Raw genomic sequence first — 22,641 nt, forward strand, 5'->3', positions numbered from 1 at the left:
CCCCCATACAGGAAGTTAGTTCTTTATTGAGTAAAATATACACGTTAGAGTAATCAGAGGCCTGAGTTTTGTTAATACTGTTTTAAAAAAAAACCTTTTAATTACTGCCAGTTTTAGATTCTGCATTACCCATTGCTTTGTTATTAGGACATGGAAATCCCCGAACATGTGACTCAAAGGTCAAAGTTGAACACGATTCCAGGGACATTATGGTGCCTTCAGGGGTCCTCGTAAACTTTTGGATAGAAATATCTGGAACGTGACCTCCCCCGCTCTGTCTATCTTGGTTATAGAAATTAGAGGCTGGCACATTTCCTTACTATTGCTTTGACGCAGAAATCAAGCAAAACTGATCTGTTGTACACGAAATTACTGGGGAGAGGTTGCGTCCCCACAACAATAAAAGTTGACTTATATTTAATATCATCGCTAAATAATGTGTGCGAAAATGCAGAACTTCCACTGTCTTCTCTATCACATCGTTTATTCTTGGTAAATTTGACAACAGCGTCCTTAAGCAGTATATTTATCACTGTGTGAAAACCTTTGTCGTTCGGTTTAAGGAAAATTCCACATGTTCCTGAGGCCGTGAAGGCAGCTTACGTCACGCAAATGGCGGACGTTGTAAACAGAGCCAGCATCGTCTCGGAGGCCACAGTGAAATATCTCTTTTTAGGATGAATAACGTGGAGTTTGAGCGTTTGGACAGTCTGGAGGGCTGGGTGGCCGTTAAAAGTAACATATTTGAAGAAACTGAGGCGTTTAAGCTGGGCTTCATCGTACAGTGGAATGTCATCGAGTGTAAGTTCGCTGTCACCTGCCACAACCGGACGTTACAGCGGCTGAAACGCAAAGCCGAAGTTGCCATCGCCGGCGACCCCCAGATGAGCTGGGCCGGACTGTTCTCCGTGACAGATCTGAAGCATATCCATCAGCAGTTCACATGCGTGGCAGACATCTTGGGAGCCTGCTTCCCGGATTTGTCCGAGTTCGAAGACGGCAACATTTGGGACTTGCTCTTCCTGAATCGGAGGTCAGGTCCGGACGACGATGAGCGTGATTATGACGCACCGTGTCGGAAACTGGAGAAATATTTCAGCACAGCCATCGACGTCTGCGGCCGAAAGATTGTCCTCGACACGTTGTTCACCCAGGATGAGCGAGACGTGGAGGAGTACTTTGAAAATCTGCAGGAGTTCAGAAGGAAGACCATGCAGGAGGAAATGTCAAGGGCCAAGGGTCACCTGCGACAGGTGGGGTGGAAAAGAGCCACAGCGGCTCATAACAGGCCTGTGGGTGCAGGTTATTAGGTACACTGATCAAATCAATGCAATCCATTACAACAACCCTGCAACACTTCTGAGCCAGAGAAGTTTGAGTAACCATGTTTGATGCACTCAGAAATAAACATGGACAAGCGAGGCACATATTTTCAGAAGAGCTCTTTCACTTGAGCAAAAGAGAGAGGATTTAGGATGTAGTATGGAATGGGAAACCTCCATATTCCTCCTTCTTTGACTGTTTTGAGTGTTACCTTGCAGGACTAGCACCACACAGTGGTGTTACAAGGCCTGCTATGACACAGCAAGCCATCGCTGTTTCATTACAGTCAAAGATGCAGATGTTGGAACATCAGCAGCGCTGTTGTTTGTGGTGCAGCCAGTGAGCTTCGCCTGCCCTCTCACATGCATTTGAACACAGAGCTGTCACTTGAGCCTGCATTTGTTTGTTATCCAAGTGAATATCACAGTGCTTTACAGTGTGGTGACAGCCCCGAGATATGAGACTGGAAAGAATGCAGCCAGTGTACAGAGCACCAGTAACATCTAATGCAGTCCAGTATGTGGTAAAGTCAACCTTTACTGAGATCATATGTTCTGTTGAGACTGCGTCAGAGAGCAGATTTAATTTGCATCATATCTTTGGATTAAAGCTATTATTGTTCCCCTTAAATACATAAAGTGTACAGTACTTTAGATATGATGCAATCATGTGACATAGAAAAAGTCATTTTTTCCTCCAGTCTTGCCCATTCCTGCCTCCATCATCTCACCCACTGATCACCAACATTACATTCTGACAGGACTAAAATCGCCCGTAATTGTACTCGGGTTCAGTCCACGTAGCTGTCCCCGTCAGAGGTTGCATCGTTTTTCCATTTCATCTGCAGAATGAAAACTAGGCCGCGGGCTCAGAATAAACCCAGGTAAAGGTGTTTCTGTCGTCTGTGTTTACAGCTGCTGCAGAGTCACGGCAGCGCAGACCGAATGGTCGCGCTGCTCAGCATCTACGAGGAGGAGGACGAGGCCTACCAGGACCTGGTCACCGTGGCCACCACCTTCTTCCAGTATCTTCTCCAGCCTTTCAGGGACATGAGGGAGTTGGCCTGCCTCTACAAGATGGAGATTCTGGTAAATACAGGCAAATATACTAAGAATTCCTCAAATTCTAAGATTATTCTTAGAATTTTCCCTTGGTAAGACAAAAGTTATTCACAACGCGCCTTACGCCTTAAGAGAGCTCCTAAGATGAAAAACTGTTGATAGGAGGGAGGAGGACTTTTAAGAAGCCTCAGAGTGTCTTAAACAGACAAGATGGGGGAACGATCGAGAGATCTTAAACTTGCTAAATTTTACTCTGTAGCACCTTGACATTGCAAATAAAATGTATTATTATTATTATTAGGAAGGAGAGATATTCTCCGTACGTTAAATGACAGTGATTTACTACCACGCTACCGGCTCGATCGTGCAGGGATAATGCTTGTGGTTGACCTCATCAGGGATGAGCTTACTTGCGCAGTAACGCGACAACGCCTGAGATGAAAGTCATCACAACATTGCGATACCTGGCCACGGGTAAAATGCAACAGTGTAGCAGTGATGACTTGGTTCTCTGCTCTCGCTTGGGATTGCAGCACGTACCAGCGCTTCTCACACTCGTCGCTCGTTCGTAAAAGGAGAGGGAACGACGCATTGATCTGCTGGGCAGCGCGCTCCCAAGTTTGCCTCTTCCCTCAGGCTGTGATCCCAGGACCCAATTTCCCTCTTAATACTGTTTTATTTTCATCCACGAGCTGTGCCAACAGCAGGCACTGCTCTTGTGTCCAGTTTGGCTTTCTTGTTCTTTTTTTATCCATTTCGTTCGTTCGTTCTTTTTATAAGGACACCAGCAATCACAGGAATTGCTGACAGCTGAGTCTGCGTCCGCCATTAATATCAAATGCATTAAGTAGTAAAATAACCAGCATGGACAGTAAACATAACAATAAGCAAATCAATATAAACGGCATGTGAATGAGGTACGTTCAAACATTTTGAAGCTGTCCATCTATCCATCCATTGTCTATACCTGACTATCCTTTTTCGGGGGTTGCGGGGGGGCTGGAGCCTATCCCAGCTGTCAACGGGTGAGAGGCGGGGTACACCCTGTCGATCGCAGGGCAACATATAGAGACAGACAACCATTCATGCTCACACTCACACCTAAGGACAATTTAGTCACCAATTAACCTAATGAGCATGTTTTTGGTCTGTGGGAGGAAGCCGGAGTACCCGGAGAGAACCCACGCATGCACGAGAAGAACATGCAAACTTCACACAGAAAGGCCCTGCCCGACCCGGAGATCGAACCGGCGACCTTCTTGCCTTGAGGCATGCGCACTACCTGCTGTGCCTCCGTGCCTAAGCTAAGATTCCTTGCTAGCAATTTTAAGGCTAAGTTAGGAGCTCTCTTAGAGGACTCTAAGAAGCTTTGTGAATATGGGCCCAGATTTCTATGTATGTGGGTTAAGTATCTGTAGGAAGTCTGCATTAAAGTTGTCCACTGTGTTGCTTACCGCGGATTCCTGCAGAAGTCTTTGGAGTTTGAGGACTTGGGTCCTAAGAGAATTGCAGCCCTGGAGAAGGAGGCGGAGGAGTGGAGAACGAAAGCAGAAGACGCAGTCGCCTCAATTCAGGACATCACTGTCACCTACTTTGCGCAGACTTCAAAGGCTCTGGCTGGTATGAGTTGCTGTGTTTACTTCTTTTATTCGTGTGTGAATGAATTAATGAATGACTTTCATGTGTCATTCCTCAGCACTCAGAGATGAAGCATAGTAGAGTCACAAGTTGTTCTCCAGCTGCAACATATTTATGATATATAATCAAAAAGTCCACACAGAATGCACTTTAGCTGTTAATCTGAAAAGATATAGAATAGCTACATAAAGAAAAAGTAATAATACACCAGATACTTGCTGATTCCTGCTCAAAGGAAGCATTTTAAAGTCCTGTTGGAGAGAGCAAAAATCCAGGAATCACCAGGGATATTACTGCATGTTCTTCATTTAAACTTTCACTTTGTTTGGCAGCCATCTTTCATGTGGGCCTTTTGTGGATTCCCACCTTAATCTAAGGAAAGAAAACACGTAGAATCATTTTTTGTGAATACACCCGCTCCACAATCTATAAGGCTGCAAACTGTAGCGCATGTTTGCCTGTATGCTGCAGGTTTGTTTCAGCCTTTCTGGGAAAAAAAATGTGTGCATCAGCAGTGCAAGAGCCAGTTAGACACTCACAAGTATCAATGAATCTTTTTCCTGTACTACATGTCAATGTGTGTCGTGCTTTGCGTGATGAAAACCTAACAGACCCCTGTGCACATGTTCAGGTACATTAAAGCAGATGGAGGAGGATAAGTGTCGCTTTGGAGCTGCCGCCTGGGCGTCTGCAGCTCCCAGACTGGAGAAACTGCGCTTCCTGTTAGCCAAAGAAACCCTGCAGCATATGAGGACCACAGAGATGTGCCTTAACCGCAAGAAAGATGGCATCAGAGAGAGGGTGTGTGTGTGTGTGTGTGTCTCACGATTTATTGACTAACATAAACCACAGCTTTTCTCCCGGTTCTGTAATCAGGCAGCAGGCTCCATGATGGCGTATGGACAGCGCTGTACGGCTGTGGTTGTCATTCAGGTCTTTACCTCCTAGTGTCAAGGCCGGCTCTGCTTTTGTAGTGGTTGTAAGTCTGCAGAGATGTGACGTGGTGCCGACTTGCTCTATTTTATCTTTCGCTTGGTATTCCAGTCTGACGCGAGTCTGTGGCTGCTATCGTCCTTTGATCTATTTATAAAGCCTTTCTAAAAACACAGAGAATCCCCTCGATACACCCCCAAAACCTGCATGCATGAATAGCTGAGTGCGACTTTGTGTGTATACATTCACAAAACGTGCCAGCTATATGCATAACCGTGCATACACGGGGGTGGGGGGGGTGTTTCTAATGTCAGCATTGCAGCGTCTTTTTTAGGGAAGCTGCAGCACCTCCCTTGCTGCTGCGGGGTGTCGTGCTGCACATTTGAGCTTTTCGAAAGAGAACACCTTCAGCACCTTCACCTTCCTGTGGGTGCATTATTCATCCGATTAAGCTCTTCAAAACTCAGGTATGAGGATGCTGGCGGTGTCTCGCACTGTGAAATCAACACGAGCCTTTAAAGAGACAGCTGAGTGCAAGCGATTCTAATGAGATCAATAAGCTGCGCCTACGCAAAATCTCAGACGTCGGTGGCTCTTTCGAGTGCGCCAGCGCGCCTGCAGATGTCACAGCGTGATGCCTTTGCATTTAGTGTCTGTGCACATTGGGGCTGTCACGATCATGACATTGTGGTTGATGGTTAATTGTCTTAGAAATAATTGCGGTGAGCAATTTGTCTTTTTGTGTTCGTTTTATGAGACTGTTGTAGTAAAAGCCTACTAATAGCTCAATACAGATGCACCTTATGCCAAAAAAGAGCCATTTGTTGGATTGAATATCGGTACATTCTGTTTCTGTTTGCCTTTAAGGCTTTGTAAAGCTTATTGGAAACACATCTAATAATTTCCTGTTTCTTTGCAACATTTTTAACATTAGCCAGGTTCCCATCCATATATCATGCCAAATTTACAGAAAATCTGTGAAAGAAAAGGGAAAGTAATTTGTGTTTCCATGCACACCAATATGAGAATATTAGAATTTATGCACCTCGAGATAAACATTTGGTGGCGCTAATTGTCAGTAAGGTGCTATTAAACCACAGCAGTGGGGGGGGGAGACTAATTTCTGTTGGTTTCATCCTTCTGTTTTGAAACAGGTGAATGGAAATATGATCGCAGCCTGGCGATTATGCAATTATTGTGACAGGCCTAGTGTACACGTGCGTGCTTGGTAGTCGCTGTATGTTATCTAAAAGCAGTTCCCTCTGTGCGGCAGCGCGTGTATTCATACTTGACATAATTGGAAACGTTTAAGGACATCCATGTGCTTTGAGAGTGTCAGCTCGTAGATTGCACGTCAGGCGTACTTAGCATTGCTGTCCTGTTGCAGGTAGCTGTTGGTTTCAGCCCATTTCATCACAGTATGGAAATCAAGTCGCAGAGATTAAAACTCGGAAATAGGTTTCCGTTTGACAGCTGACTCCTGCGCGGAGTTCATTCAAGGTGTCTTTGAACACAACAAGAACACTCCCTGCTTTGCCGCTGCCTCGCCGTCTATCCGTGAGAGATTAGCGTGCAGAGTTTCATGTGAGTTGAGGTCAATTGCATACTGAGATGAATGGAAACCTCAATCAGTCAGAACATATGGTCTGCTTTAGAAGACTGCCAGCCTTAAGCAGCACTGTATGCTGTTATTAGGCTGCAATTTGCAGAGTTTACATTTTTTGTTATTGTGTTGTAGTTGGGCAGCCTGTCCGGCAGAGTCAAGAGCCACAGAACCGATTCGAGGTCTGCGCCTGAGGACGGCCAGCGGCAGGACACGGTGGACCAGCTGGAGTTGCAGTTCTACGAAACCCAGCTAGAACTGTACGACACCAAGTTTGAGATCCTGAAGAACGAGGAGCAACTGCTGGTGGCGCAGATAGACAGCCTGCGACGGCAGATTAAAGGTAGCGGCACCGTGGTGAACTGCAGCTGTGCGTTCAGCAGCACTGAAACACTGTGATGTCCTTGCACAGTCCACCCAAGTGACACTGATTCAAAGATGTCTGAAGCACTCTGTATTTAATAGCTCTTCCGTTTTGAAGACAGCATAATACCAGTACAAGGCACAAGGTTCCTCATGCTGCTCAACTGTAATTAGAATCTAAAGGTCCTCACACAAATTACCATCTTTGCCTGCGTACTTTATTTAAATTGATGCAGTAATGCAGGGAGTGACCGCAAAAATAGAAACCCTCTAAAAGGTCACGCTTTGCGGTATGAAAATCCTGCAATCAATTCCAGCTTTCCTAAATGTTCAGGTCACTTAAGCCACCACTTGATCCCTGATTTTTGGCACATATATGTTCACATTTTGGCAATTTTGCTCCATGTAATGTCTGCTGGATTCGCTGTTCACAGTGCGCCCATCCATGCACAGACGGCTGTCACTGGACTTCTCCGATACTGTAGGAAACGTGATGATTCACAGGCAAGATCTGGAGTTTTTTTTTCTATGATCCTTAAGTGGATTTGTGGACGTTTAGTGAAAGTCTCAAGATTTTGATGCAAGTTGTGGCAATCAGGCAGCCACTTTATCGCCTCCATCAGCTGCGTGTCACAGCCGCTGCCTCGGCTCCAGCTGCTGACTGTGCTGCTTAAGAACAGCAGTATGCACTTGTCGCTCCCCGTCTCCATCTCTCCTGTGCCCGCCCCCCCCCCCCCCCCCCCCCCCCCTTGGGTTGGCATGTGTCACGGTTAGGTGGAAAAAGTGTTTTCCTTTTTCAGTTTTATTTTGGTGAAATGGTCCTTTAAAATGCTTTCCTGTGTTTTTACATAGAAAATGTTGGCGGTAGTGTTTCACTGGACTGCATTTAATTGTAAGTAGTCTGTAATATGTAGTCAGCCTCATTTAAGCAAAGAAACCAGACACGTCTTACAGTGTAATGCTCCACCGCTCTTCACTTACCGTGGAGCTGAATCTACACCCTTCTGACGCAGCGTCAGTTATAATTAAGACATACACTCCACACGGTGTTTCATACATTCCTCACAGGACTGCTGTTTTGGATTACATTGTGTTGTACAGTGCTCTCTGTTTTTCTGGTCACTCAGTGTCTTGTACACAGGGTTTACTTTGGGGGAATATTTTGCCGTGTAAATATTTCCCTAATTGCTCCTCCTGAGACGTGGGATGTTTGCTTCCAGGTGGTGTGTCTGTCCATGCTGTACGTCTGCCTGTCTGTCTCTGTCTCTGGCTGTGCGTGTCCTCACCTTGGCTGGTTTCAGGTTCGTTCCCTCAGCTAAAAAGCAGGAAGTTGTCCAGTTGCTGCTCAGCAACGGAAGCAGGAGGAAAATGCAGGAGGAAAATGATGAAATACTCATCAGTGGGCGAGGACTTTTCGAACGTCCTTGTTGGACTGAATTATTTCTCACTCAGAACAAACCGACATAGATAATATGCAGATGACCTGGTTTCGTGTTTGCACGCAAACACAGTCGATATACAGAAAAAAAGAGCTCGATTCGTCAGATTACTCTAGTTTCCACTTTATATGCAGCTGGTCAATAAAGAAAGTTCACCCCTGATACCTGCTGCACTGCTGCAGCAGCACTGTGTTTTTATCATGTAGAAATCCTTTAAAAATCAAGCAAAGTGGCCCAGGATTTTTATTTAATTTTATTTTTTGGTGCAAAAATCTACCTGTGGTTTCAGGTTTCTAAGCCCCTAACCTGATAAAGGAATCTAGTTTTCCTGACGACAGGAACAGGAAATAATCCGATTTCACACACTCTTCTCTGCTATCTGTCGTTGTGATGCTGCAGCTCCGTGGCTTATTTGTCTCGTACCTGAGCGTGCAAAGGTTTACATAGTTAACAAAGCTCATGTTTACATTGTGGTGACAACAAAGCGGTTCATGTCCAGAGAAGTAATGGAAGAATCGTGTCACCTGGGTTGAATGTAGAACGAAAGCAGAGGTGAAGCACCTTTTGACCAGCTGACAGGGAGTGACTGGGCTGCTTCTGTGTTTCAGAGCTGAAGGACGAGGTGGTGTACTATGACGTGTGTGAGGATCCGGAGGAGCTGCAGAGTTTGCTCCACACAGGTCTTCACCAAGCAGACTCTCCGGCTGTCAGCCAGCTCAGAAGACGCCTGCAGACATTGGAGACCAAGAGAGGCAACATCTGCGCCCGGCGAGCTTATCTCCGCAACAAAAAGGTGCCAGTTGTTTTCAGAGGACATCCTCTGTCCCATCAGGAATAATCTTTTAGAGCCCTTTTGGTCCTTTTCCAGAGCAAATGTATTGATCTGTGAATAGTAGATTGGCAATTGCTGGAAATGTTAAATGATTTTCCTCTCCCTCACTCGACATCACGCCCTGCAACTGCTGAGTTTTTTGAATAGTTTTTACTATATGGTTTTATTTTTAGCTGACGGAGTAATTTGAGCACAGTTGGTGCACTTGGCTTTTTCTCCTATTGCTGGCTGCGCGCTCATTTGTCTGATTGAAAAGCATTTTATTGCTCAGAACAAAGTGAGAAGGATCCCCTGGTTAGAGGCTCCCTGCGAACCGTCTGCAGTGATCTGCCGGGAATAAGAATCGCATGCATGAATATTTAACAGTGCAGTAAAAAAGATGGACATGAGAAAGTTAAAAATAAATCAGTCCTCATTAGCTGAGGTGTTATGTCCCCCTCATTATCACTTCCACTGACGTTTCCTGAACTTTGAAGGACAGATTTGCCCAAACTCCCACTCATTTGTGGCGATGGTGTAATGCCACAATTGTGCTTTGAATGGGTTTCTGAGTGTATAAGTGTTGATGACTGTGTGTGTGTGTTTAGGATCAGTGCATGGAGGCCCACGAGCAGAAGCAGCTGCAGGCCGAGCAGAGCTCCATAGTCTTCAACCAGCATCATCAGGTCCACCTGGTACGTCAACGCAGCAACGAGACAACCCACAGAGGTTCTCCCACAAATGAAACCGCATCCCTCTCTCTCTCTCTCTAACAAACACCTCTCTCTGTCTCCCTCTGTTGTCTGCAGAAACGCGTGAAGAGAAAGGAGGAGGAGCAGAGGAGGAAAGAGTGGGTGGACCAGGAGCGAGAGAAGACTCTGAACAGATTACGATCCTTCAGAGAGGTGAGGCTCTGTCGCCGTCTCCCCTCCTCCTCCCGCCCTGCAGCTTCTCCTCTGTTTCTAAAACCCCAGAGGCTCCTGCTTCATTCAGTAGTTGTGTTTATTAACTACGCAACCCTGAAGTCAGAGAGGATACGTACACATCATGAGGAGTTCTGATGACCAGATGCAGGGCTGTGGACGTGCTTTGCAGCAGCGAGCCGTCTCACAGCAGAGCTTTAAATGGTGCATGACAGACTAGAGCTTCAGCAGAGAGCAAAGCGAGAGATGAGGGACAACATTCAGGACTCACTGTTGATATTAAGCACTCGCCATTTTAGCGAGGATCCCTCAAGTTTAGACGTTAAACACTCGTGACAAAGACGGTCTGAAGACAGCTGAACAATACATTTATTGTTGCTCACACATTTCCATCTGCTCTGCTCCAAATGTGCCTCCCCGCCAGCTCGTGCTGTCGAGTGGAGAGAGAGGGGAGGCAGCTGAAAATGCTTTGTGATGTTGACACTGTCTCCAAACCACCTGAAGGCCTTTCCTTCTCTTTTCTTTTCCTTTTTACGTACCAGCCAACGTACAGACCAATATGTGAAACCTGCCACTACGAGAAAACTAAGCTTTACAAGTCAGAACTGGATTTGTAGAAAATCCATCGATGAGATTGAAAGTGTGGGGTCCACACATAAACAACAGCAATAAAAGTGATTTTAAATAAATCACAGCGTCAATAGGAAGATGAAATAGAAGCAAAATTAAAAAGATCAGTGAAATGACTCCGGACATCGGACAGTTCTGGCTTCCATAACGTCCATTATTTCCTTATTATGGACACCTAGCGAGGCATTATCCTGCTCACACCATGGATTCTTGCCAAAAAATAATAAAAAAAGAGACCATTTATTTATATTTTCATACACTTTGCAATCAAAGTCCAAAGTTTTTCACGAACCATAACTCCTGAGGATTCGACTAATACCTGCACACGTCATTACCATCCCATAAGCTTCCTCTGGAATGGAAATGCTTTCCAGTTTGTCCGTTGCTGGTTTGTGACTAAACAGCCATAAAACTGATGAGATTCCCCTCAGCCTCAGCTGGAAATGACTTTAGAAATACACTCGGATGGATGATGGATTTCCAAACAGCTGGTGCAGCCCAGTCCTGAACGGCTAATGAGTGCACTTGTGGTGAGAGTGTTGTGTCAGCCAATCAAGAGATCGTCACACTCGAGCAGATTAGGAGGACTTCTGTTTTTTTTGTCAGCATCGTGATTTTAGGTGAGGCATTTTTTTTTTCGGCACATTCCCTCTGTCACTTCACTTTAGGCTCACGCCGCTGAACATCAGACCGCCGCGAGGGCGTCATCTTGCGTCTTTGTCGTCTCAATCAGAACATTAGACGAGATAATGATGTTTTTTCCCCCTTGTCTACCATCTCTTTCAAGAAGCGACTTGGGCAGTACATCCTGAAGACTCCTCAGTCCAGGATGTCTCCTCCAGAAGCCCCGTGTCCCTCCCAGCCGCTGTCCATCATCAGCCTCGGCCCCTCTCCTGCGTCTGAAGGACCCTCCTCTGTCCGTCCTGCGCCCAGACGCAGTAAAACACCCAAGAAACAGCAGCCTAAAGACATCCCTGTCCAAATCTACTCTGCACCGCCACCTCCAGCAGCAACCTGTCCTCCTCCTCCTCCTCCACCTCCACCACCTCCCCCACCCCCACCACTGCCCCCTGCCTTGCCTCCTCCACCCGTCAAAGCCTCGCCTTCCTCAGAGGACGCACCGATGCCCCTCAGTGAAAAAGAAGACCCTCCTTTTCCAGCCAAGAGCACGCTCACACAAAATATCGGTGAGAGGGAGAAACACACAGTGTACTTCTGCTTTTTGTGTGTCTGTAATAAATAAACATCAGAATGTTGGATTTGGGAAACATTTTGATGCGTTTATTGCAAAATTGCAGTACAGATGGAGCTGAATGTGTGAATCCGTCCAACTGCAGGGAAGGTCGTGTTTGTTTGTTCCAGCGAAGTGTGTGTGTGTCTGTGTGACTGAGTGTGTGTGTGTGCCTGTACATGGTGTTCTGTCCTAAATTCCCAGCTTCCCCCATGAGGCCAGAGGAGGCATTTTACCTCAGTTGTGGTCCTGCTGATGCACACTCTCAGCTCCAGGGAGACAGCAACGTCCGACACGGCTTCATATTTCTGAGCTTTTGTGAATTGGAGGTCATTCAAGAAGAAAAAAAAAGACGGTGAATTTAGCAGCCGTGAGTTCTTTACTGCCATCGTTGTAAAAGTGCCTGTTTTCCTTTCTGGTTGTGTGGCTGTAGGAACAATGGATGAAGTGTTGGCCTCGTTGCAGCGTGGACAGATTCAACTCCGTAAGGTCCCCGCTCCCAGGACAGCGTCCCCTGTTGAGGACATGAGGAGCAATCTGATGTCTGCCATCCGACAGGGAGTCACCCTGAAGAAGGTGAGATCTTTACAGGAATACAGAACACGCCAAAGCCCAGAGATTGACTGATCCATCGGCCAGGCCGGTATATTGACTGATACAGAAACAACAAAACAACCAAATATTGATCAGTACAGTCCTCAAAAGTCCAGTCTTAGGCATTAAAAATTCTGTTGTTTTTCCTGTGGTCAAAAAGTCTCATGAAAATACCAAAGGCAACAATTAATTGATCCCACTGACAGGTATTTGCTTTGTGGCTGAAGCCTGATTTTGTCCAAAAACAATAAAGAATATGTCAATGAGCCACACTGCTGCACAGCATGACGTTACCACGAATAAAGCCATCTTGAGTCAGCGCCACGTAACGCTGTCCTGCTGCCCTAAATGCTCACTATGCACCAAATGTGTAAGAATCCTCATCTGAAAATAGTCCCCAACAAATACACTGTTTAATTAAGTTTAGATAAAACCTACACTGACCAGCTGTTTTATGGAAATCAGCCTTTTAAAATATGAGAGAAAATATTTGTGACCTGGTGGACTTCTGTTTGACCACCCTGACCGCCGTCCACAGACAGTCAGACAAGGCTACACAGTGAACCTTTAAATCACCATCAGGCGAACGCTTGCTTTAAAATATCAGAGCAACGAGGATTTGGCACACCGACGTTGGTTCCTACAGTAAGGTCGCTTTCACGCCAGAGCTGTTTGGTCCGCTTTAAACGGACCAGAGTTCGTCTCCTCAGATAGTCCGCTTCGTTTGGGAAGGTGTGAAAGCTCATCCGAACTCTGGTCCGCCTGAAAACGTGGGTCTCGGTTCGCTTGCAAGTGAACCCTGGTTGGGTTCGTGTGCAGTGTGAAAGCTCACCGGACCAAACACAGGACCAAATGTACGTGCTATACGCAGTGCATACGCATGCTAAAATACAACGTATCTCATCTGTATTTATAATACAGCTTGATTCTGCATCTCTATTTACAGCTCATTAGTCCTTACGTGAATGTTTACTGTTGCTATGGCAACAAGTGACCGCTGACATTAGCAGTTGCTAGCAAGCTTAGCTCAATTGTCTGAACAACAATAACCCATAAATTCACAATTTGGCATATTTAAACAAAATCAGATCACAGCTACCAACAGTCACAGTCCTTAAACTCTGAGCTCATATGTTGTCACGTTAGATCGTCAAAGTCAGAAAAATAACAGAATCAATCCCTGACAAGCTACAATAGCATTATAGGAACTGTTGCCTTCACTGTTGTTTTCCCGGGCCAGGAGGGAGGGATTTCCCCTCCTACTTTGTCCAATCGACGAGCGCCCCTTTCGACCACGTGATGCTGCTCAGAAAGTGCGGTGCGCTTTAGAAATCACAGTGTGAAAGCAGAACCGAAACAAGTGATAAACGCAACAATGAAAGTGAAATGCTGTGAACATCCCTGCATTATATGAATGAAAAGACATTCGGGCAGATGAATACAGAATTTAGTTTTAGTTTGTTAAAAATACAGGAGTGAAATATTTCAACACATGGACAGTGTGAGAGAAGGATTAAAAACGAGAGGATCTGACAAAAATATAAATGATCCCCAGCCTCTGAGTGTCTGCGCTCAGTGTGATTTCACCGTAATAGTAACACTGATGTTTTTTCATGGCTAAATGGGAATAACTGAAGGCAGTTTGAAAGACAAATGAGGCAAATGTCCTCTTCAGAAGTCTTGACTAAATTAGTTGGAACATTAAATGCGGAAAAACTGAATAACAAATGTTCCAAAATGTACTCGTCCTTTATCTTCAGTGGATCTCTGCATGTACCAGAGTTTCCTTGTGGTGCCAAAGTGTCCTGGAAGATTTCAATGTCCCGGACGAATGGGAGACAGACGGCCCCAGAGGCTTTGGAGAGATCCTAACTGCCATGGACTCATCTTGGCACATGTGGCGCCCCTAGATTGTTATTTTAAGTGTGTGACCACATTGTGTAAAGGGTCCCTCCAGAGATAAACCTTTTTGTTAAAGGGTAAGATAAGCAGAAACAGCCGCCATCGATCTCTCGCCAAATCCACCAAACTCCATTTACGGAAACAGTAATTTTATAGTCGTGAAACAGACAAAACCAAACTCGCCAAATCCGTCTCGGTTCGTCTTTCCACCGTTCCAACAACAGTCGCCAGCTCTGATTTGGTCAACACAAACTCTTAATTCACAGAGATTTGAAAATATCAGGAGAGGCGCAAGAGGGAGAGAGGGTAGAAAAACATCTGCTGAAATGATTTTTACTCATCAGTTTATCAAAGATGCGTCATCAAGCTAGCTTTATTTGCTCGTGCAGTTTGTGTGAGGGATCGGGGGTGTTTTCTGTTTCACAGCAGGCGTGACTGAGAGCGTGAACGGCGGCTCTGTTCAATTCAAGTGTCTCAGTAAGTCATGACAGTTTGCACAATACCGGGAAAATGGAATTCAGCCACAACTAACTTTATTTATGCTTGTGCTTTTCCTACAGTGACATAATAAAAAACACACAGACACACACACTGTCGATGTTTCGACCAATCAGCTGCGGGTAGAGATCCAAAGCTTCGACATCCGTAACTTAAACTGCGCTCAGATGTCTTGATCTCAGGAAGGCGCTCCCCGTGTGACAGTTTACAGACAGCAGCGGACACACGTACAAGCAGCATCATTAATAATGGCTGCGATCCATTTAGGTGACAAATCAAAACGCCTGCTGTGAAAAATGTCTATTGATTTTTCCACCTGAGAGCGTTTTAACAGCGGGGTGGAACGTGTGTGGCGCTGACCTGCCTCTCGTCGTGCTGTAGATGGTTCCTGTCCGTCCAGAAGTCCCGAACAGCGGAGACAACGAGCTGGAGCGCAGCATCAAAGCCGCCATGATGAGGATGAAGAAGGTGGCGGCCGACTCTGACGACGAGGACAGAGGAGACGAAGAGACACAGAGCACAGACTGGGACAGCTGAGAACACACACACGCGCACACACACACACACGCGCGCACACGCATGCATGCATACAGATGAAGCTGTTTTTACGTTCCCTTTGCTCCGTTTTTCATCGTTCTGAGCTACAGCTCATGTTGCTGCCAAATTTTCACCAAAAAGCTTTTATTTTGACAGCGCCACTTCTGACTTAAAGGTATACTGCGCAGGATTTTCCTAAAAAAAAAAAACAACAATGTAGACGCTCACACAAGAGTGATCCCTCTCAATCATCGCTTATGACTCACAAACGGTGTGTGTGGGTGTATTTATCTGCAGGGATCCGGCCCTCTGCCTCTGTTTTCTTCATTTATTTTGCTGTGGTCGGGATGTTTGTGGGCTGCAGCCTTTGGGCAGTGGGTGTGAAGCCCCCCCCCAGCCAATAACAGCGCGCAGGTGAGGTCAGGACTGTAGAGAATGATAGCAACCAGGTGTCAGACCCTAAGCAATACACATCCAAGAGGAAGCTATGAAACTGGCGGGCACTGCGCAGAAAAACACAGCGACCAAACATCGAAATGGACAAAGTGAGAGTGAATCTGGGGTCTGTTTCACCCGCTGGCGAGCAATGAAGAGGAGGATGGGAATGAAGAGCGATGCAGGGTTGGCCTGTTTAAGCTTAGTTAGCTTGCTATAGCATGGGCTCCCTTACAGCAAATGTTAACGTTCATGGCGCCGTTGAGCATGAGAACACGGGCCCAGTTTGACTGTTTGACAGGAACCATCAATTCCTACGTAGTATACCTTTAAATGTTGCAGTGCGTTGTAGCTGTCAAACAGCAATCACAGTCTTTTCATCGTACAGCAGCCCTGAGATGTTCTAATACATCCAAAACAGAAATCCCAAACTGAGCGAACGTTGTGCTGCTCTTCAAGGCTCATTAAGAAGAAACGCCACGCAGTAGCGCTGCAGTTTAACGTGTAAACGACTGAATCTCCCCCAGCTCGGCATCTGAAGGCCTTTTGTGAGGCTGTCACACAGCGGGGGAATCCTGTGCCGCAGGAAGCTCCGACTGCACGACGCCACGTGCTGATTTTCCCACATTGCTGAGTGTGAACTCGGCTGACTTCCATTAAGTTGAACGTGATTAAAGTTTTTCTTGTTTACCCCAATAAGGGCTACAGCGAACAGGGTTTTGTAGTTTTTACATTTTATTACTAAACAAAGGAGCAGTTATGTCCCGAGGTGGCGAAGTTGTTAATTATTTGCAGCCTACATGACTGAAGTCTGCGTCACTGTTTGTGTTACCGGCTGTTCGGCGCACCGTCCCATCCCTGATTTTCTTTGTGTCGCAAATGTGTGAATGTGTTTCTGTTTAATTTAGGTGCAATTTATACACGATCTGTTAACGTGACGAAGAATGTTAATAACCAACACGTCCTTTTAATGATGGAATCGCTCCTTAATGTACACGGCTCTGTCTCTAATCATGGTTGAATCCTCAGAAAAGCTTCTTGTTGAAGTTTAGAGGCAAACTTTGTACTCATGACCTTTGAACCTGTGACACAGAGCACTTCACTTACATGAACCTCCAGAGAGATGCAAGGCTCTAATGTATTATGTACAAAAAACACAATACTGTATGGCGAACAGCATTAAATGGTTTGCAGAAGACTTTAAAGTTATGAAACTTATTCCGGTGTGTTGCAGAGCAGCTGATGGCGGCTGAGGCTGACACACACTTGTACTGCTGTGTTTTAACAATAAAGAAGACATGTCGGATCATGACCCAGACTTGTTGGCGATTTCTTTTCCAGTCAGAGTCTGTTGGTGTCAGATGGTTTCTTTTGCTCCTTGAACTTGTGGATTGCTCACGCTGTTCCCTGATCTCCACAGGTTAGCTGCACCTGGGCTGTAATGAAACTCCTCTTCTTTAAATGAGTCACATCATCTAAAGAGGCGTCTCATCAACCTGTGCCGGTGAACCCCGGTGAGTGTGCTTTGGCGATTTCATAGCCCACATGATGAGTCATACTGTAATATCCATCCTGGCAGCCGCGGCTCTCACATCTCTCTCCTGCAGTGACAGCTCAGACATCCCCAGCCAGTTGTGATCGGGTTAGTTCAGCTCTCTGTGCTTTGCGAGCAGCCGTCAGCCGAGGCAGTTATGGCCGCTCGTGACCGTCGTCTTGCTCGAAGGGCCGCCGCCGCCCCGGCTCTGCGTCATGTTTCGGTGTCGTCCAGGTGATTTGAGTGGAACATGGGTCACGCACTTTGGGGGAGACACACGGGGCGGGTTTTTAGAAGAACCCGCCTTTTTAGCGTCAACATGAAATTCCGCTGCCTGTTACTATGGCAACAGGGAGTCTCAGCGGTAGTGGCCTGCAGTGCCATCGCGCTCTCTCTCTCTCTCCTTCTCTCTCTCTCTCTCAGACACATGTTCAGAGCAGCATAGTCTCTTAATGATGTTTCACCAGCTCGCCCACTCATCACCAGTCACACAATGAGCCTTGCTGGGAGAGTTAAAGAGACAGCGATGGGGGACAGACAGAGAAACGCCTTTGCTGCATCACAGCTGCTGTAATTTCAGTGTGACCGATGACTGATACGAGGCAACAAGGATTACTTATCGATCGCTTCACCTGTTTTTCATTCAATTCATGATTTAGTCGATTAAAAAGTTTGTAAAGTGACTAGATCAGAGAGCCCACAGTAAGATTTTTCATCCTATTAAGTTTCAAACAAGGCCCAAAATCTAACTGAAGCAAAAAAAGGGCAAAAAACACACTGGCAGCTCTGTGAGGCTGTACTTGATGCTAAAGTCAGCAAGCTAATACGCTCAGTAACAATGTTAACTATTGTAGTTTAGCATGCTAGCTTGCTAACACTTGCTAAGCAGCACAAAGTACAGCTGACGCTAACGAGAATGTGATTAGTTTTGTAGATATTTGGTCATATTTGAGGAATTTGGAGGAATTATTGGGATTTGTCCTTTGGCGACAAATGTACAACTTTTCATGGCAAATGAACTGATAGTTGTTGAGATTTTGAAGTCTGTGCCGCTAACTTGGCTAAAAACTCTTAAACGTGGCAAAAGAAAAGAGCCTGCAGCAACACAACTTGTTTTGTCCAAAGAAACAAAAAAAAAAAAGCTTGACGAAATGAGTCGTCAACAGTTTTAATTTGATCAGTTTCAGTCGTTTCAGGAAGCAGAAATGCTTAACGTTCATCCAGCTTTTCAGTTAAATATTCTGTTGGTCAGACAAAAAAAAGAAAGCCTCTTCAGTCCACATGCGGCTCAGGAGGCTTTTTTTGGATTTAACATTTTACAGAATTAACAACTAAGTGTTTAATCAAGAAAAGTAATTGCCAGGATTAATTAGTGAAAATAGCTGCATTTCACAATGGTTAATTGACCACCGACTGACTGTACTGGTAAATTAACTGATCATTTCAGCACTAAATTGATGCATATTTTGCATTTTGATTAATTTCCCACCCAGATGTATCTGTGCCAGCCAGCCGATCTATGAAGCTGAGAAAGTAAATTAAAGTCCATCAGGGAGATGAATATCCAAGAGTCTCATTGGCTGACAAAGATGATTGAAAAATTAACTGTAGAAGATTCCTCTGGATATATATTTCTCAATGTCAATCAATTACAGTTATTTACAAAGAAAAATGGAGTAAGTGGGATTAAGTTGCCAAGGCCATGCGTTGGAGTTTTTCCATCCGTCAGACAAGCTCGTGTGTTTTTCTTTATTTGTTCCTGTCTCAGAGAAACTGATATGTGTCACGGACTGTGATTAAATCCCACTTGTTTCGCTTGGGTTATGTGTGTCTCTGGTAGGATTACAGCTATATTTAGAGCTATGTAAATCAACATCAGAGGAAAAGACGTGCGGTGGCGGAGCTTCTGTACTCGCGCCTCGTCGGGATGCAGCTCTGCCGCTGTAGGTTCATTTCCACCTCCTCTGCGCTTCTCATCCAGGAAAAAAACGCCTCAAGACTTTCACAGTCAGCATATTTGTAAGCTTTAACAGTAGTTAGTTTTCGACATACAACCCACAGTACTGATTTACAACTCAGAGAGGATTAGGGAAACCTACCCTCTCCTCTCTGTGGAGCTCCAGCCAAGACGTGGCCCCCGCTTGGACTTAAAAGAAGACACTAAGTCGGCATTGTAATTAAACTAAATTTTAACAATTGTCAGTTCTATTGTACAATATTGAACAGGAGTCACAAAAGTGCACAAGAGGCATTGTTTCAAAAGGAAGGATCGTACATTGTGTTATCCAGGTTCAGGTGATTTATGAACAGAGAGAAGCATAAAGTCCCTTTATAGATATCCTCATCTCATGACAAGATCAAAGCAGATGAAAAAATATAGACTTATAACATAGTATTACCCAGTAAATATGCCACGACAACATGTGCCCTTGATTTCAAATGTTCAAAGATGAACTCCCCAGAAAGCAGCGGTGACACTATCCTGCAAAACTCTGCAAACAAAACCTGTGAATCCTGACAATCTGGTAGATTTTATATATTATTGTACATCTATAGAGACATTAGGCTAAGGTTGATTTAACTCGGTATGTTCTAGAAACACTAGATCGAGAGGCACCAAAATAAATAAATATGTAAAACAAAAACCAAGAAGCTGTGACAGGGTTGTCGTGAAAAGGCCCATGCCATCTAAATGTTCTCAGTGAAGTACACTTTCACATTATTCACCCATTGAGCAGCACCAAGTCCCCTCACCCCAAAATAACCACCACCATAACAAAAACGAGTGTGTAGGAAGCACATCAACAGCCTTGGAGACATACGGTACGTCTTTGTTCTACAAATGGGCAACAACACGATTGCACACACGAAATCTTTTGAACACTACACTACACTCATGGCAAAACGGGGTTCCTCTTATTGTTTCTGAAGGAAAGCTCCTGAGACAAAGTTCTCCTTCTTTATGCAAATGTAATTAAACGGTGTGTTTATTGAAAAAGAAAAACCCACAAGAGAGCTGATGAATTCCCGCTGCAGTCCCGTCTCACAGTCTTTTTTTTTTTTGTGCAAATACCTGTTTCGAGTTTGTCGCCGCGGTGCCGTCTTCAGGATGGGCTCGCCTGCCTGCGCTTCTCATCTCATTTTATTCGAGAGGAGTTTCTTTTCATCGGGGTTTCTCTCAAAAATCAAGTTGTTATTATGGTGATGGTCATCGCTTGGCCAGTTCTCCTTGCCAGGTGGAATTTAGACTCACCTGGAGGCACTTTGTGTCACGGCCGTCTGTCACATATGTGCATATAATCTAATGAGTACAAACTGTCTTCTGACACACCTGAGATAGATGAGAGGCAACAGCAAGGACAGTCTGTGGAAAGATTTCATCGCTAATTCGCTGAGGGGGCCACAAGGATTAACACCAATTATTACTTGAGTGATGCTGAACAGCATTGTCTGTGTGTGTGTTATTCATTTTAGCCCTTTTATGTCCCTTCCTCTACTCTAAACTCCCGACTGCCTGTGAAGAAGCGCCGCGGCCTTCTGGAAAAAGACAGATGGACAGAATCTAAGAACCCACCACCAGCTTTTTAAAACCGTTCCCCCCCCCACAGAAACGGGTAAGTAAGCTCAAAGTGTGACTCTTGATTTAGTTTCAGAATGCCAGCGTACAAAATGGAGCCGTTTGGTGGAGCACGCTGGCCTTCCTCCTGCCAGTCTCTCTCTCCCTCTCCAAAAAAAAAAAAAAAAAATCTCTTTCTCACATGGTAGTGTTTATTAGAAGCCAAAGCTGATCTGAGTGGACATCACCTTGAGGGAGTCAGTGCCACATAGTTTCTGCCCTGAAGACATACTGTAGTGAATCCTTCGTACCTGACCTCTGACCCTTTCAACTTGGTGCCACTTTTCTCAGTTATCAACACCCAGCTTGGACAGCCCCTGCCTGAACTCGTGCAGCTCGTCTATCTTTCCATCCAGGATATCCATGAACTTCTTCAGCTCGCCCTTCATGTTGCCCTGCTTTTGCCGGCTGTCATCTATGTCGACCTGGAGACCCCCTATCCTCCCCTCCAGTTCGCTGTTCTTCATCTCTGCAGCCTGTGGACGGAGCGAAAGAAAACAAGAGTTACACTACAGCGAACGGTAGATAAAGGGAAATTAATGTCAGAGCATTTGATGAAGCAGTACAGGTACGTCCTTTTGTCTTTATCTTAACAGAGATGCAGAGCTTCTTACAGCTGCTGTCAGAAGTAACATAAAAGCACTTCGACTGGCCTTCAAGCCTTTCACTGACAATTAATCCCTGTTTGCATCATCAGCGCTCTACTGAAAACTACACTTGACAGCAAGTAAATGTACATTTCTGTGGTAGGATGGGAGGGTGCAGTACAGCAAGTCTTTCAGACTAGCAGGCGACACGGGTGACACAGTAATGCCAAAGATGCCATTGAGGGGAGGGGTTTAAAATAGAATGCTAAATGGGTGTCGCGCCTGCATGCCTGTATCGTCCAGCTGACTCCTGAAACCTGATCTCCACGTGGGGTGTCGTCTTTAAATAGAGAGGAGCCATGACCACAAACATGGAGTGGACTTGTTTTTAAAGTCGGCAGCAGGGAAGTCGGTTTCAACAGTTACACTTCAGCCATTAACTTCTAACTGAACGGACAGTGGCTGAGTTTTGGTTTTGGGCCTCGTGGAGCGACGGAGGTATTCGAGAAATCCCATTGTCTGTGCTGCTCCTCAGTTTGGATGGCTGCTCAGATAAACTCCTGCTTCGGCCAGCTCTGTTGTTACTGTCATTCATCCAGCTGGCTGCTGCAGAAACAAACCAGGCAGTCGAGCTTTGCGAGGCACAAGAACTTCAGGCATGCCACTGTTGGTTTTATTCTCCTCCCTGCCCGGCTTGAAAGGCAGCACACGCATGACAGCTTGGATGATACAATCCTGTTCTGAGTCGGGCTGAACGGGGTGAGATGAGCATCACTATCAATGCGGCTCATGTCAGACTTGGCACTTGCGGGGCATACAGTCATTCACTGAGCCTGGCACTTCTGGTTTAACAGAAAGTCTGATATTACTCAATGAGGAATCAGCCTCGAAGAGCAGGTGCTCTGTGGTACAAAGGAGACGGGAGGTGACGGGCGTGGATCTGCATTGTTTATGGCAACAGCAGATTCTCAAACCTGACTCAG

The 22,641-nt window shown here is 45.5% G+C and overlaps 2 protein-coding genes across 3 annotated transcripts in view; one reads left to right on the forward strand and one right to left on the reverse strand.

Moving 5' to 3' along the window:
* Positions 1–602: 602 nt before the first annotated feature.
* On the forward strand, positions 603–17,232 carry LOC139334985 (WASP homolog-associated protein with actin, membranes and microtubules). Of its 2 annotated transcripts, none has more exons than XM_070968319.1 (11): positions 603–1,253; positions 2,238–2,411; positions 3,854–4,004; positions 4,654–4,823; positions 6,694–6,901; positions 8,969–9,153; positions 9,780–9,866; positions 9,981–10,076; positions 11,512–11,911; positions 12,389–12,531; positions 15,331–17,232. In XM_070968319.1, the coding sequence occupies exons 1-11, from the start codon at positions 678–680 to the stop codon at positions 15,484–15,486; spliced, it is 2,346 nt and encodes a 781-aa protein (XP_070824420.1). In that variant the 5' UTR covers positions 603–677; the 3' UTR covers positions 15,487–17,232. The 2 variants fall into 2 exon arrangements, with proteins under 2 accessions (XP_070824420.1, XP_070824429.1); XM_070968328.1 differs by having other exon boundaries at positions 607–1,253; positions 11,515–11,911.
* Positions 17,233–19,626: 2,394 nt separating this feature from the next.
* The window catches only part of homer2 (homer scaffold protein 2), a 31,044-nt gene continuing 28,029 nt past the window's right edge, over positions 19,627–22,641 (reverse strand). Inside the window, exon 9 of the mRNA XM_070959266.1 lies at positions 19,627–21,547. Within this exon, the coding sequence (XP_070815367.1) occupies positions 21,359–21,547 (189 nt within the window). The 3' untranslated portion in view covers positions 19,627–21,358. The remainder of the gene's footprint in view (positions 21,548–22,641) is intronic.

Source organism: Chaetodon trifascialis, chromosome 1, assembly GCF_039877785.1.
Source record: "Chaetodon trifascialis isolate fChaTrf1 chromosome 1, fChaTrf1.hap1, whole genome shotgun sequence".
Classification (NCBI taxonomy): domain Eukaryota; kingdom Metazoa; phylum Chordata; class Actinopteri; order Chaetodontiformes; family Chaetodontidae; genus Chaetodon; species Chaetodon trifascialis.

What these genes read in the sequence shown, in the direction of transcription:
- LOC139334985 (XM_070968319.1), top strand. Translation starts at nt 678, where the DNA reads ATGAATAACGTGGAGTTTGAGCGTTTGGACAGTCTGGAGGGCTGGGTG. An exon ending in TCTACAAGATGGAGATTCTG is followed by an intron (nt 2,412 to 3,853) that starts GTAAATACAGGC and finishes GGATTCCTGCAG; the next exon opens with AAGTCTTTGGAGTTTGAGGA. An exon ending in CACGCTCACACAAAATATCG is followed by an intron (nt 11,912 to 12,388) that starts GTGAGAGGGAGA and finishes GTGTGGCTGTAG; the next exon opens with GAACAATGGATGAAGTGTTG.